Source organism: Hippopotamus amphibius, chromosome 17 (assembly GCF_030028045.1).
Source record: "Hippopotamus amphibius kiboko isolate mHipAmp2 chromosome 17, mHipAmp2.hap2, whole genome shotgun sequence".
NCBI classification, from domain to species: domain Eukaryota; kingdom Metazoa; phylum Chordata; class Mammalia; order Artiodactyla; family Hippopotamidae; genus Hippopotamus; species Hippopotamus amphibius.
In genome coordinates this window covers 1,061,611-1,073,721 of record NC_080202.1, presented here as the reverse complement: position 1 = coordinate 1,073,721, position 12,111 = coordinate 1,061,611, and the positions used below count along the sequence as shown (strand labels likewise).

At 65.2% G+C, this 12,111-nt stretch overlaps 1 protein-coding gene across 1 annotated transcript in view; it reads right to left on the bottom strand.

Annotated features, from left to right (window-relative positions):
* MYO15A (myosin XVA) overlaps positions 1 to 12,111 on the bottom strand; it is a 48,460-nt gene that overhangs the window by 29,791 nt on the left and 6,558 nt on the right. The window contains 17 exon segments of the mRNA XM_057715636.1: positions 149 to 194; positions 293 to 441; positions 963 to 1,040; positions 1,709 to 1,834; positions 2,344 to 2,475; positions 2,887 to 2,982; positions 3,862 to 3,985; positions 4,061 to 4,119; positions 4,672 to 4,785; positions 5,884 to 6,045; positions 6,543 to 6,656; positions 7,491 to 7,554; positions 7,639 to 7,742; positions 7,903 to 7,908; positions 11,150 to 11,240; positions 11,348 to 11,422; positions 11,746 to 11,855. Coding sequence (XP_057571619.1) covers positions 149 to 194; positions 293 to 441; positions 963 to 1,040; positions 1,709 to 1,834; positions 2,344 to 2,475; positions 2,887 to 2,982; positions 3,862 to 3,985; positions 4,061 to 4,119; positions 4,672 to 4,785; positions 5,884 to 6,045; positions 6,543 to 6,656; positions 7,491 to 7,554; positions 7,639 to 7,742; positions 7,903 to 7,908; positions 11,150 to 11,240; positions 11,348 to 11,422; positions 11,746 to 11,855 — 1,650 coding nt within the window.

Below are 12,111 nucleotides of genomic sequence, written 5' to 3'. Positions count from 1 at the left end.
GGGGGAGGGCCCGGATAGGAAGCTGCACATGGGCCCAGACACCGCTAGGCTGGGCAGATGGAGGTCCAGAGAGGCAGAGCCACTCGCCCAAGGTCACACAGCATGGGGAGAGGACGTGGCTCTCCCAGGAACCTCAGCCGTCACATACCTTCTTGTGGTTGGGCTTCAGGCACCTGACGAACAAGGGGTTGCACCTGGCGGGGGCAGGGCAGTGTGAGGTCCCAGAGGAGGAGGGTGCGAACCCCCGGGGGTCAGAGCTGAGGCCGGGTGCCCGTGCCCCTGCCAGGCTCACCTCTCCATCTTTTCCACCAGATCCAGGAGCGACTGCTGGAACTTCGCGGCCACCGTGTGCGCCTTGTAGAGCCGGGTGACAGAGCTGCTCTTGCCCAGGCGCTGAGGGGCCGCCTGCGGGGCGTGGCTGGAGAAGAGGTGCGCCACCACCTAGGCCGGGCGGCGGTCAAGGCGCCGGGGGACAGGAGACGGCGAGGCGGCGGGGCCCAGAGGCGGAAACGAGGAGAGACGGAGAGAGAGAGGGAGGGCACAAAAGGTGTCAGTCTCTGGACTGGAGGGATCAGGAAAGGGACAGCTAGACCCCTGCCCTCTATGTGAGGCCGTGTCCTCCCGGCTGGCATACCTCTCAAGTCAGGGTGCTCAGCCCCTTCCAAGGGGACCCCTGGGGCCGGGGAACACGCAGGCACTGACTCCGTGTCTGGCCCCAAGGTGGCCTGTTAAACACCTGGCCACGAACTCTGGCAACGACCTCGGGGGAGCGTACCCATTTGACGGAGGGGAAAGGAGAGGCTGAGAGGGGGTGGAGGTGGGAGGACCGCTCAGGGAGGGATGGGGTGGGGTAAGCCAGAGGCAGGACTGGGCTGGGGTCCCACCCTGCCTCCCAGGCTGGGAGAGGGGCCTGATGGGGGGCTGGGTGCTGGGGGGAGCGGGGGGTGGGGAGGCTCGCTCACCCGTGTCCGGCTCCGCACAAATAGGTCCAGCACATCCTGGCGTACCTGGTCGTGGTTCTTGTCCAGGAACTTGTGCACCTGGACAGGGGGAGGGGCAGGGCAGCTCGGGCTGGACCCCGACCCCGACCCCGCCCCACGCGGCCCTGGGTGTGTCAGCCTGCCGGCTCCCCTCCCTCTCCCTCCTCCTTACAGTGGGTCAGGGGCCCGCAGCCCGGGGTGGCCCTGGCCCTGCCCCTCCAGGCCTCAGTGTCCCTGCCTGTCCTAGGAGGGACGGGCCCTGCCCCCTGCGGTGGCTCCCCTCCCACCTGCCCACTATCCCCCCCCCCGCACCAGGAGAGGCAGTAGTCGCAGCTTCACGTGACCAGCCCACGTCTTGGCCCCACCCTCAGTGGAGGACACTGTCCTGCGCCCATTCTACAGATGAGGAAAACGAGGCTAAGAATCCCGGCCTGAGACACCTCCAGGGCAGGAACGTGCTGAGATGACAGCGGCGACGGTGACCACTGCTGACGGGAGCGCCTCTTCATCACCCCGGCCCTGGCCCTGGACTTCTTGCACTCACCCCATGAGACGGGCACTATTATCATCCCCACTTTCCAGATGAGGAAGCTGAGACTCAGAGAGGCAAAGTGACCTGCCCAAGGTCACACAGCTGAGGCTCAGCAGGGCCAGAACCGCAACAGGTGCCGGTGTCTCCAGCGGCGGGGACGGGCCCTGGAGGCCGTGCGGGCCGCTCTGGGTCTCACCTGGTAGGTGACTTTGCCCGCGTAGTGCTTGATGGTGAACTCAGGCAGTGGCATCTTGGGTTTGGAGTAGAGTGGGTTGGCGCCGTGGTGGTAATGGCACTTCTGCAGAAACGTGTGGTCTGTGGCCTGGGGGCAGCCAGGGGGCAGTGGGCGGGCAGGGTCCTGGGCACCCCATTCCTGGCCTAGTGACAAATTCTCCAGGCCTGACCAGTCCCCAGGGAGCACTGGGAGGAGAACCAAGTCCCCGCTTCCCCTGGCTGCCCACTGCTCAGGACTGGGCAGCTTAAGTGGACCCCACAGACAACTGTGTTCCCAGCTGCCTCCCCTCCAACGCAGCCGTTTCTGCACTCCCTGGTCCCACTGCCCAGAGCACCCATCCCACCCTTGTGTCTTCCAATCAGAATATGAGGCCCAACCCCAAGGTCACCTCCTCCAGGAAGCCTTCTGTGACTTCCTAGGTTGGTGCAGCTCCTTCTCCATAGCCCCCATCCAGCCTCAATCACCCCAGGTTTGAATGGCAGGTTGGGCGTCCTGAGCCCCCAAGCCCAGGCCAGAGCAGGACTCAGGCCTGCTGAGGACACGAGGCTCAGAGACATCAAGCGGCCTGGGCAGGGTCACACAGCACCGCGGCTCACCTGGGGGAAGCAGCACTGGTCGTCCAGGATGCGCAGGATGCCGTAGGGCTTCAGTGAGATGAGGTTGATGCAGGGCTGGTTGTCGGCAAAGGCGATCTCCCGCCAGTCGATCTGCTCGCGGATGTACTCCTCCTGCGGGTGGCGGGCCTCTGCTTCCTAGCCCCACTCGGTCCCTCCCGCCCTGTCCCTCAGGCGGACGCCATCCGGGGGCCTGGCCAGGGCACCTCTGCACGCACACCCCCAGCACAAGGAGCTCACTCCCCAGCAGGGCAACACGAAGCGCCTCTAGGCTGTGCTCCTCCCCGGCCTGGGACAGCCCTACCGAGGGTGAGAAGGACCCCCGGGGGGCTCTTCTCTGGGCTCAGCACCCCTGCACCTGCCCCTCTAGAACACAGGCCTTCGCACGTGCTGGTTTCCAGCTCAGAACGCCTCTCCCTCCACTGGGTCTACGGGCAACCTCCGATTTGCCCTTCAAGAACCAGCACACCCTGTCTGCCTCTGCGGAGGCCCAGCAGCCAGCAGGGACAGGACGAGAGCTCTCACCTGCTCCTCCTGGAAGACGATCTTGTTGAAGAGGTACTGGAGGCTCTCGTTTGCATAGTTGATGCACAGCTGCTCGAAGCTGTTGAAGCTCAAGTCCTGCCAGGCAGGTGGTGAGGCTGGGCCTGGCCCCTTGGTGGGCCAGGGCTGCCCACCTCCCCCCCGCAGGGTCACTGCCTCCCCGCCTTCTGTGGCCATAGCTTCAGCAAGCTGAGCCCTGCCCACAGACCCCTGCCTGGGACCCCCGACGGCTCCTGCTGTGAACAGGTGAGAGCCTGATGGTCCGGGGCCCATGCAAGGTGGCACAGGTAGTGGTTGAAGCCCCAGGCTCTGGAACCTTTTGCTTGGGTTCCAGTCCTGGCTCTGCCAGTTTCTAACCCCCATGCCTCAGTTTCCCCATCTGTAAAATGGGGACAACCACAGTGCCCACCCCCCCCCCCCCGTGGTTGCAAGGATTAAGTGAACTAATAAGCAAAGCTCTGAGAACAGCAGCTGCCACGTGACAGGCACCTCAGGAGCATGAGCCGCGCTTCCACTCTCCTGATTTCGCCCGTCTCTCTCCACGTCCCCACCACGACCCCGCCAAGTGACCGCCAGCTCCCCAGACACCGTGCGCCACACCTCTGAGCCTCTGCAGAGCCTGTTCCCTCCACCTCGACTGCCCTGACTGGTTCCTGCGGAGTCGGCTCAGGACATCTCCTCCCCCTCCAGGCAGCCTTCCCTGATGCCTGCCCAGCTAGGGCTCGTCTCCGGGCGCCCCAGCGCCTGGCTGTCTGTCCTACAGCTCTGCCCACACGTGTCTGTCAGCATCCTTCCCACCCCACCCAGTCCCCACCGGCAGCGCCCCAAGGGCAGGGCCCAGGCCTGGTCCTTTCTGGGGTCCCTGGTGCTGTCCACACGGCCTGGCTCCTGAGGCCCCGGGCAGTGCGTGCGGGTGAGTGGAGCGAGATGACACGGGGAGCGCCCCCCAAGCCCCACCTCGAAGCCGTAGATGTCCAGGATGGCGATGGACAGCGCGTCCTGCTGTGGGGACACCAGCACGTTGACCCGGGCGATGAGCCAGCCAAACAGCAGCGCGTACAGGACCTTGGCGATGGCGTCCCTGGCGCAGAGATGCGGTTGGGGGGCGGGCACCGTGGGGCACGGGCGCCGGGGCTCAGGCGGGACGTAGCCTCACCTGGCGTCCACGGCGCTCTCCACGGTCAGGGGGGTGAAGATCTTCTCCCGCATTGTCTCCTGGGGGGCATGCGGCCCCTGAGTGACAGCAGGCCGGCCACCACCCCCGGGAAGTCCCCAGAGGAGTTGGGGGCAGGAGGTGGGGGGAGGGGAGATGGCATGACTGGTCTCGGGCATGAGGTCAGCCAGGGGCAGGAAGGACACCCCTGTCCCCACTTCTGCCTGGCTTGCTGGTGGGGGGGCTTCCGGCCTGAGCGGGGAATGCAGGTAGAAGCAGACACGACAGTGACATCAGCCTCGGGGAGGGAAGAAAGGCAGGCGTTGTGGGAGGCACTGGCCCAGCCAGGGGTCAGGGACGGCTCCCTGGAGGGGAGGACACCTGTGCTGGCTCTCGGAGGATGAGCAGCTGTGAAAAAGGGAACAGCAATCCAGGCAGAGGGAGCAGCCTATGCGAAGGCCTAGAGACCAGTGCCCGAAGGCTTTGGGGTCTGAGGTTACCCACCTCTGGGCCAGACCCAGGAGCTGGACAGGACGGGGAGGCGGGGGGAGGTTGGGGGGGGCAGGATGGGCTGGCAGGAGGCTTTGATGGCACCCCCAGCGCCAGGGACTCACGGTCACTTTGAAGGTGATGGCCTTCTGCAGGCCCTCGGGGGAGACCTGCAGCAGCTCGGCCACGGCCTGGATCTCCCGGGCACTCACCACCGAGGCCACCTCTTGCGCGTCCGTCTGCAAAAACATCCACAGGAGTGTGTTTGAGCTGGATAAGCTTTTTAGGTAAAGTTCATATGAAAAACAAACAAAGGAGGACAGGAAAATTCTGAAATAGAAGAGGAGGACAGGGGCCCTGTGAGATGGTAAAACATAAAGTTAGAATCATTAAAACACTGTGGGTGCTAAAAAGCAAAAAAAAAAAAAAAAAACCCACTGTGGGGACAGACACACAGTTCGTAAACAGATCAACGCAGCACCACGAAAACCGTGGGATTCGACGCAAACGTGCGTGGGAACTAGGCCCCGATGCACGTGCGCATCTCAGGTTGGGAGGCTCAGTCACCATCTTAAAAAAAAACAAAAAATGAAAGCAAAAAAACCCCACCAGAATCCCTACCTTGCATGTTACTATGACAAATTCCTGATGAACCGGACATTTTTTCTTAAGGTTTGTTTTGTTTTTGACGTGGACCAATTTTAAAGTCTTTATTGAATTTGTTACAATATAGCTTTTTTTTTTTTTTTTAACCTTTTTGGTTTTTTGGCCGTGAGGCATGTGGGATCTTAGCTCCCCAACTAGGGATCAAACCACACCCCTTGCACTGGAAGGTGATATTTTAACCGCTGGACTCCCAGGAAAGTCCCAAAATCAGAGATTTAAATACTAAAAAAATAATCACAGAAACCATAAAATTTCTTTAAAAAATTATAGGAGAAGGCTTTTATAATTTTAGAGAAATAGATCTCTAAAATGATAAAAAGTCTAAAATTTGTATAAGAAAAAACTTGGTAAATGAAATTCCTGAAAATAATTCCTAAAATCTGCATAGCAACCCCCCCAACACCAAAAAACCTGTAAACGAAGTCAAAATATAAGTAATAAGCCAGGAAATATATTGCAATTCATACCAGAGACAACAGGCTGACTTCCTTAACACACATAAAGATTAAGTGCTCTCATACATCGATGAGAAAGAGATGAACAACCCCAAAGTGGGGGGGGGGGCAGGGCGGGGGGAACCAAACGATCTGTGCTTCCAGCTGTCCGTGGGCTGGCAGTTCTCCAGCCCCGGGAAGACCGCCGTGTCCCGAGCGGCCGCGGCGTCCCCTCACCTCGTACTTCTCAAAGTAGACGTTGCCCAGGTGCAGGATGGAGGCCAGGATGCGGAAGATGCTGTCCTGGTCCTCGGCGCTGAAGCCCAGCACCTCCATCGCGGCCAGCAGCCGGCGGAAGTCGTCCGCGTCGCTCTTCCCCGAGATCTCACAGTTCCCGCCCTGCGCGGGGGCGGGGGGCGGGGGAGTCAGGGGCTCTGGGTGGGGGAGCCCTCGGGGTCCCTGGTCTGCCCGAGCTCCCAGCTCTCCCTCCACACCCGAGGGCCGGAGGCTCTGAGCCAGACCCTGTGCCGAGTGCTTCACGTACGTTTCCTTCTTCTAATCCTCACACACCCTGCAAAGCAGGACTGTGCTGTCCCCATTTTACAGATGAGGACGGTGAGGCTCTGGAGGGAAGTGTGGTCGCTCCAGGCTGCTTAGTTCTGTCCCAGGGTCCAGAAATAAAAAGAATCACGCAGGCCTCCCCATCCTGGCTTTTGGACTCCAAAGACGCCTGTCCCCCTTGCCGCAGTGAGACACCGCAAATCCAAGCTCACCCTCCCAGGCATCCAACACCTTCACTGGCCATCAGGACGCCACGACTTGGCTCTCTTGGCCCACCCGGCGCGACGGGGCGGGGGCACCAGGCCAGGGGCCCTCAGATGGCGGCTGGCACTCACCTGGTTCAGGTAGTAGTACGTCTCGGCTTCCTGCAGGCTGAAGGCCTGCCGAAGCTGCGAGGGCAGCCCGGCCAGCAGCTCGTAGAAGATGTGGTAGTTCCTCTCATTTTTGGCCTGCGGAGTGGGTGGCAGGGCGGTGCTGAGAGGGGAGCCACCCACCTAGGTGACCCCCAGGCAAACATACACCCCCAGGCCTCAGGTGAGACTGGCGCCTGGGTGGAGTGAGCCCAGGCCGACACTGGCGGGGGTGGGGGGCCCTGGTGTGGTGGTGTGGGGGGCTCTGGGCAGGATGTAGCTTCGGAGAAATGAGAAAGGTGGCCCTTCTCGCATGCGTACCAGCGACACATGCCTACCCACGCATGTGTCCACAGACCAGACGTGCACGCCCAGGGCCAGCCAGGGTGGCGGGCACGGACTGTGTGTCAGGCTCTGAGCTAGTCCCTTGGGACACAAAGGCGGACAAGGGGGACAGAGCCCCTGGCCTCGTGGAGCCCAGCTGCTGGCTGGAGAGACAGACGCCCAGCGGGTCACTGCAAGTGGAGACAAGCGCTCTGGAGAGAAAGAACGCAGCCGGGGGCGGGCGGTGCGGTGGCGAGGAGGGGCTGCGGGTGTTCACGGGGTGGCTTCGCTGAGCGGGGGACATTTGGGGAAGACCTGCAGGAGGTGAGGGATTTGGCCTTGCAGGTGTGCAGGGGAAGAGTGCTCTAGGTAGAAGGGGCTGTCCGTGCAAAGGCCCTGCGGCAGTACCTGGGGCGTGGGGAAGGGGAGGCGCCTTGGCCACAGCCTCGCACACACACAGACACACAGACACACACACACACACACACACACACACACACCGGACACTGCACACGTCACTCCTTAACTCAGCCAGGTGCCCTGCTCGGAGGGTCTCCACGCCCCCCACCCGACCCCGACCGGACCCTGAGGCCTGGAGGGCCCGCTCACCTGAAACACGACCCTGGACTTCTCGAGCAGGTACTGGGAGGTTATGGCACCAGAGATCACGCCCCTGGATGGGGCGCACAGTCAGGGGCGGGGCTGCTCTGGGCACCGTGCACACAGGCCCGGGGCCCCCTCCGCCGCCGCCACTCACCCTTCCAGAAAGACCTCCACAAACTTCCCGAAGCGGCTGGAGTTGTCATTCCTGACTGTTTTGGCGTTACCGAAGGACTCCAGGAGGGGTGTGGCCTCCAGGATCTGGGCGCCAGAGGAAGACGCGGGCGTCGCGGGGAGCTCGCGGGGCCTCCCGGTTCCCCACCGCCCGCCTCGTGCCGCCCCTCCTGCACTGCACACGCGTGCACACACGCACTCCGCACACGTGGGCCACAGGCCTGAGCATGCACGCGCGCCCCGGTACCTTTATCTTCAGGAGCCGCCAGGACGGAGGAGGAGAGCGGGAAAAGAACAGACACGCGTCACCTGCAGGGCTGACCCGCTCCCCGGCCGGCCGCAGGGACCGACCCCAGAGGGGCTGGCTGAGCCCTCCGGGCCCCCGGCGGGCAGCGGAGTTGCCAGGGGAGGGCAAACCCCTGTGCCGCAGAGACCCAGGTGTGGCAGTCCGCTGGGCCTTCCCGCCAAAGGGCTCTCGGGACGTCCTCTCCCCGCCCCACCCCCACCCCCCCCCCAGCCGTGGACCGCCCAGCGCCCTGGAAGGGCCTCCTCCCTGCCCTGGCCTTGCTCCCTCCAGGGCCCCTCTGCGACCCCCCACAGCTCCCCCCGGGCTCGGCCCACCCCACCTCCCGTCCCCTCCCCTGCTCTGCCCAGCACTGCAGTTCCCCCGACGGTGCCCGCGCCGGCCTCTGGCGCCCGCACTCTGTCCCGGCGCAGCCCTCAGCCCTTCGTCCGACCACCTCTCCCGCCCGAGTGCCAGCCCCACAGGCGGGACTCCGTCTGCAGGCCCCTGGCACTCAGCATCTACGCAGGACCCGGTGCCCAGGAGCCCCTCACCCACACCTGCTGGGGGCCTCCCTGGCGGTCTGGTTAGGACTCCGTTCTTCCACTGCAGGGGGCACGGGCTCCACCCCTGGTCGGGGAAGTAAGACCTCCGCGTGCCACACGGCACGGCCAAAAAAATAAAATCTGCTACACGGGTGAACGGGGGGAGACCGTGCACGTGCAGAGTGCCAGCGCGTAGCTAACCGCAGCGCCCACTTGGTCAGCACCTCCTGCGCCAGCCCTCTGCCTCATCCTGGCATAACTAACGGCCCCGCCAGCTAGCTGTCCACGCCGCCCTTGTTTACAGATCAGGACGCTGAGGCTGGGAGATGAGAGGCAGGGTGCCTGGGACCCCAGGGTCGGAAAGAACGAGGGCCCAGCACGCCGCAGCCTGCGCTTGGTGCCGTGAGCAGTGCGCTTTCCGGCTGCGCCGCTTCCGCGGGGTAAACTCTTAGGGGAGAAACGGCGGCGCCGCAGAAATAACACGTGTTACCTCGGGGACGGTGCCAGGTCCTTCCCTCTACCCATCCAGCCGCGCCCAGTCCTGGAAATATGGTGCCCGGTACAGAGACGAGGACTCAGGCCAGAGACGCGTGGGGGCACTCAGGGAATCAGGGTCCGCCTGGGCTTTGGCCTGAACGGTCCCGCGGTCTGGGTGCCCCCTGAGGCCAGCGCAGGGACGCGCACACGGCCGGGGCGGGGCCTCCTGGCCCTGCGGAGCCGTCCAGCCGGCCCACGGGGCCGGGGGTGCCTGGTTCGGGCCGTGCGGCCTCCGGACCCGCAGCCCCCGCCCCGGAGACCCTTGTCACACTCCCAGCCCGGAGGTGGAGCCCGTGGCCCAGACCTCGGCTACTCAAGGCACGACGGGGTCCAGTGAGAACACGTGGCCAAAACCAGCCCAACAAGAGGGAGCCCCGAGATCGCCCGGCCTGGCCCAGAAGGTGGGGTGGGTGGCACCCTTAGCGGGAGACAGATGAGGACAATGCCCACACGCGGGGAAGGCAGGGCCAAGGCAAGCGACGTTGCTCAAGACCCTGGACCCAGCCATGTCTGAGACCCTAGACGCACACGGTCCGCCTGCAGAAGCCGGCCCGGCGGCGGCCAGGAGGCGGGTCCACGGCCACCCCAGATGGAAGGCACGTCCCCCAGACCCAGCCGCGCCTCGGCCGCCCTCCCCGCCCCCCGCCGAGACAGCGCCCCGCCGTGACCCTCGGACCCCAGCCCCTCCCCCCCCACGCTGGGACCCCGGGAAGTCACTGCCTTCCCAGGCCTCCGTCGCTCAGCTCCCGGGGCTACCGCGAGGCGCCGGTGCTGAGAGCGGAAGGTTCCCGGCCCACCGGAGGTGCCTGGCGTGCACTCTGCCTGCCTGCCCTGCCGGTCCTCCCAGGAGTCCACCCTTAGAGGCTCGACCCCCTGCCCGGAGCAGGGCATCTGGCTGCCTGCAGGAGAGCCAGGCTGGGATGGGAGGGGCCGGCTGGCCAAGGTGGGCGTCAGACGTGGCCTGGCAGGACGGGACCCCTCCTGACCGCGAAGCCTGTGCCGACGCCCTCCCCACTCAGGGACCGGCGGCCGCTCCCCCGTCCCCCCAGGTCAGCTGCCGAGGCTGCCAGCGGCTAGGACGTCGCGTCCGCTGCAAAGCTTCGTGGGCGGGGGCAGGCGTCTGAGGGTCCGGGTCTGGAGTCTGCCCCAGGTGCACCGACCACCGCCCGCCACCTCTGCGCGGACGCCCGGCAGACCCTCGGGGGAGCCGCGTCCTCTCCCTGTGTCCGGCCCCCTCAGCTGTCGGCAGCCATGCTGCCTGTGGCTCGCGCCGAATGCCCGGGGCCCCCTAGGACGCCCCTCTTATGTACCCGTCTGGCCCCTCCGCGAGTCTTTGAACTGCAGCCGGGTCCGCTGTGCTCATCAACCCCACGGGCGCCTCCCTGGCGCGCGCCACCACCCTCCCTCGCCTGGACGTCACGCGGTCCCTCTGCCAAAACAGGGCATCAGACCTGCTGGACTCCAGGGCCCGCTCTTCTTTCCCAGACGACCTCACGGCCCACGGCCTCGCTGTCCTGGCGGGACCTGCCCTGACCCCCACCCCTCCAATCACGGTCCCCAACGCGCCCACCCCTCTCTACGTTCCTCTACGGCTTGCCCCTTTCACAGACGCATCATTTACCTGCCTGTTACTTCTCTCTGTTTCCTCTGCGGGATGGGAACATTTGCCAGACTGCGCTGCTGCTGTCTGTCCCCAGAGCCTAGCCTGGGCCTGGCTCACAGCGGGTCCTCGGGAAGCCTTTACCGAGGGCCTGACGTTCCCGGGCTCAGAGAACTCAGCTCTCTGAGCAAACCTCCACTGCTGCGCGCCCCGGCCAGGCCTTCTCAGTGCCCCGCATCCCCTGCCCCCACCGCTGGCCAGCCCCCACGTTCGGGCCTGCCAGGCAGGAGGCGTGGGCCACACCCCTGCCCACGTGGCCTCTACTGGGGTCGCCCCAGGGGGCTGGGCCGCAGGGCCGCAGGGGAAGGCGTGCAGGAGGGAGCTCTCTGGAGGAGGGAGGGGAGGCGGCAAGGGCCCCAAGTCCTGCGAGGCCTCCCCGTAGCCCTGGGCTCAGCCGCCCGCCCTCCAAGTGGGGCCGCAGAGTCTCGCCTCTCACGGAGCACGAGGGGCGCTGGGGGGACCGACGCACCTGCCGCGTGACACCCCGCTTCTGGTTCATGGCCGCCAGGTAGCGCAGAATCAGCTTCGTGGCCTCCGTTTTTCCAGAGCCGCTCTCCCCGCTGGCCGGGCAAAGGGGCAGCGTGAGGTCCCGCCCGCTCTCGGCGTGGCCCCGCCGCGACCCAGGAGGACACAGCAGCCGGGCCGGCCCCTCCCCCCCGCTGCTCACCTGACGATCACACACTGGCTCTGTTTGGCATCCAGCATTTTGGCGAAGGCGAGATTTGCAATTGCAAACAGGTGCCTGGAGAGATGGGCCACGGGCGTCCCTGGGGGCCCTGCCCGTGCTCCCAAACCTCCCGGGGGCTGGGCGGGGGAGGCGTCTCTGCCGAGCCAGGCAGCCAAGCCTGCCGCACCCCCACCCTCAGGGAACGCTCCCCGCAAGGCTCCGCATCTGGGCCTGAGCCACGGAGGCCTCCAGCCCAGAGAGGCCTGGGGCCGGGCCTGGGCTCCCCGCCACCACCTGCCCCGACCCACAGCTGAGGGGCAACCACAGACTCGCCAAGCTCGGAAAGGGACCCGGGAGACCCCGGGGAGGTCCCCTCCCCCGGCCCCGGAGACACTCACGGGGGGTTCTCGGCCAGGGCCCGCCCACTGTACTGGTGCACCTGCTCCGGCCCGTAGATCCCACACATCCGGTACGGGTTCACCGACACCAGGATGCTGCCGATGTACGTCTGCAGGGCAGAGGGTGGCCTCAGCGCCCGTCGGTGTTCCTCCCTCCCCCACTCCTGGGAGCCGGGATCCCTGCCTCGTGGGGACAGATGTCTGGCTGCCTGGCCCCGCTGTCTGCACCCTGGGCCGCTGACAGCATCACGGGGCACGTGCGCCGGTGGTGCAGTGTCAGGCACCGAACCAGACTGAGGCTGGGCAGAGGCTGCACGTGCAAAGCCCCACAGCCACAGTCCTGCAAGGGTCATCCCGCAAGGGTGG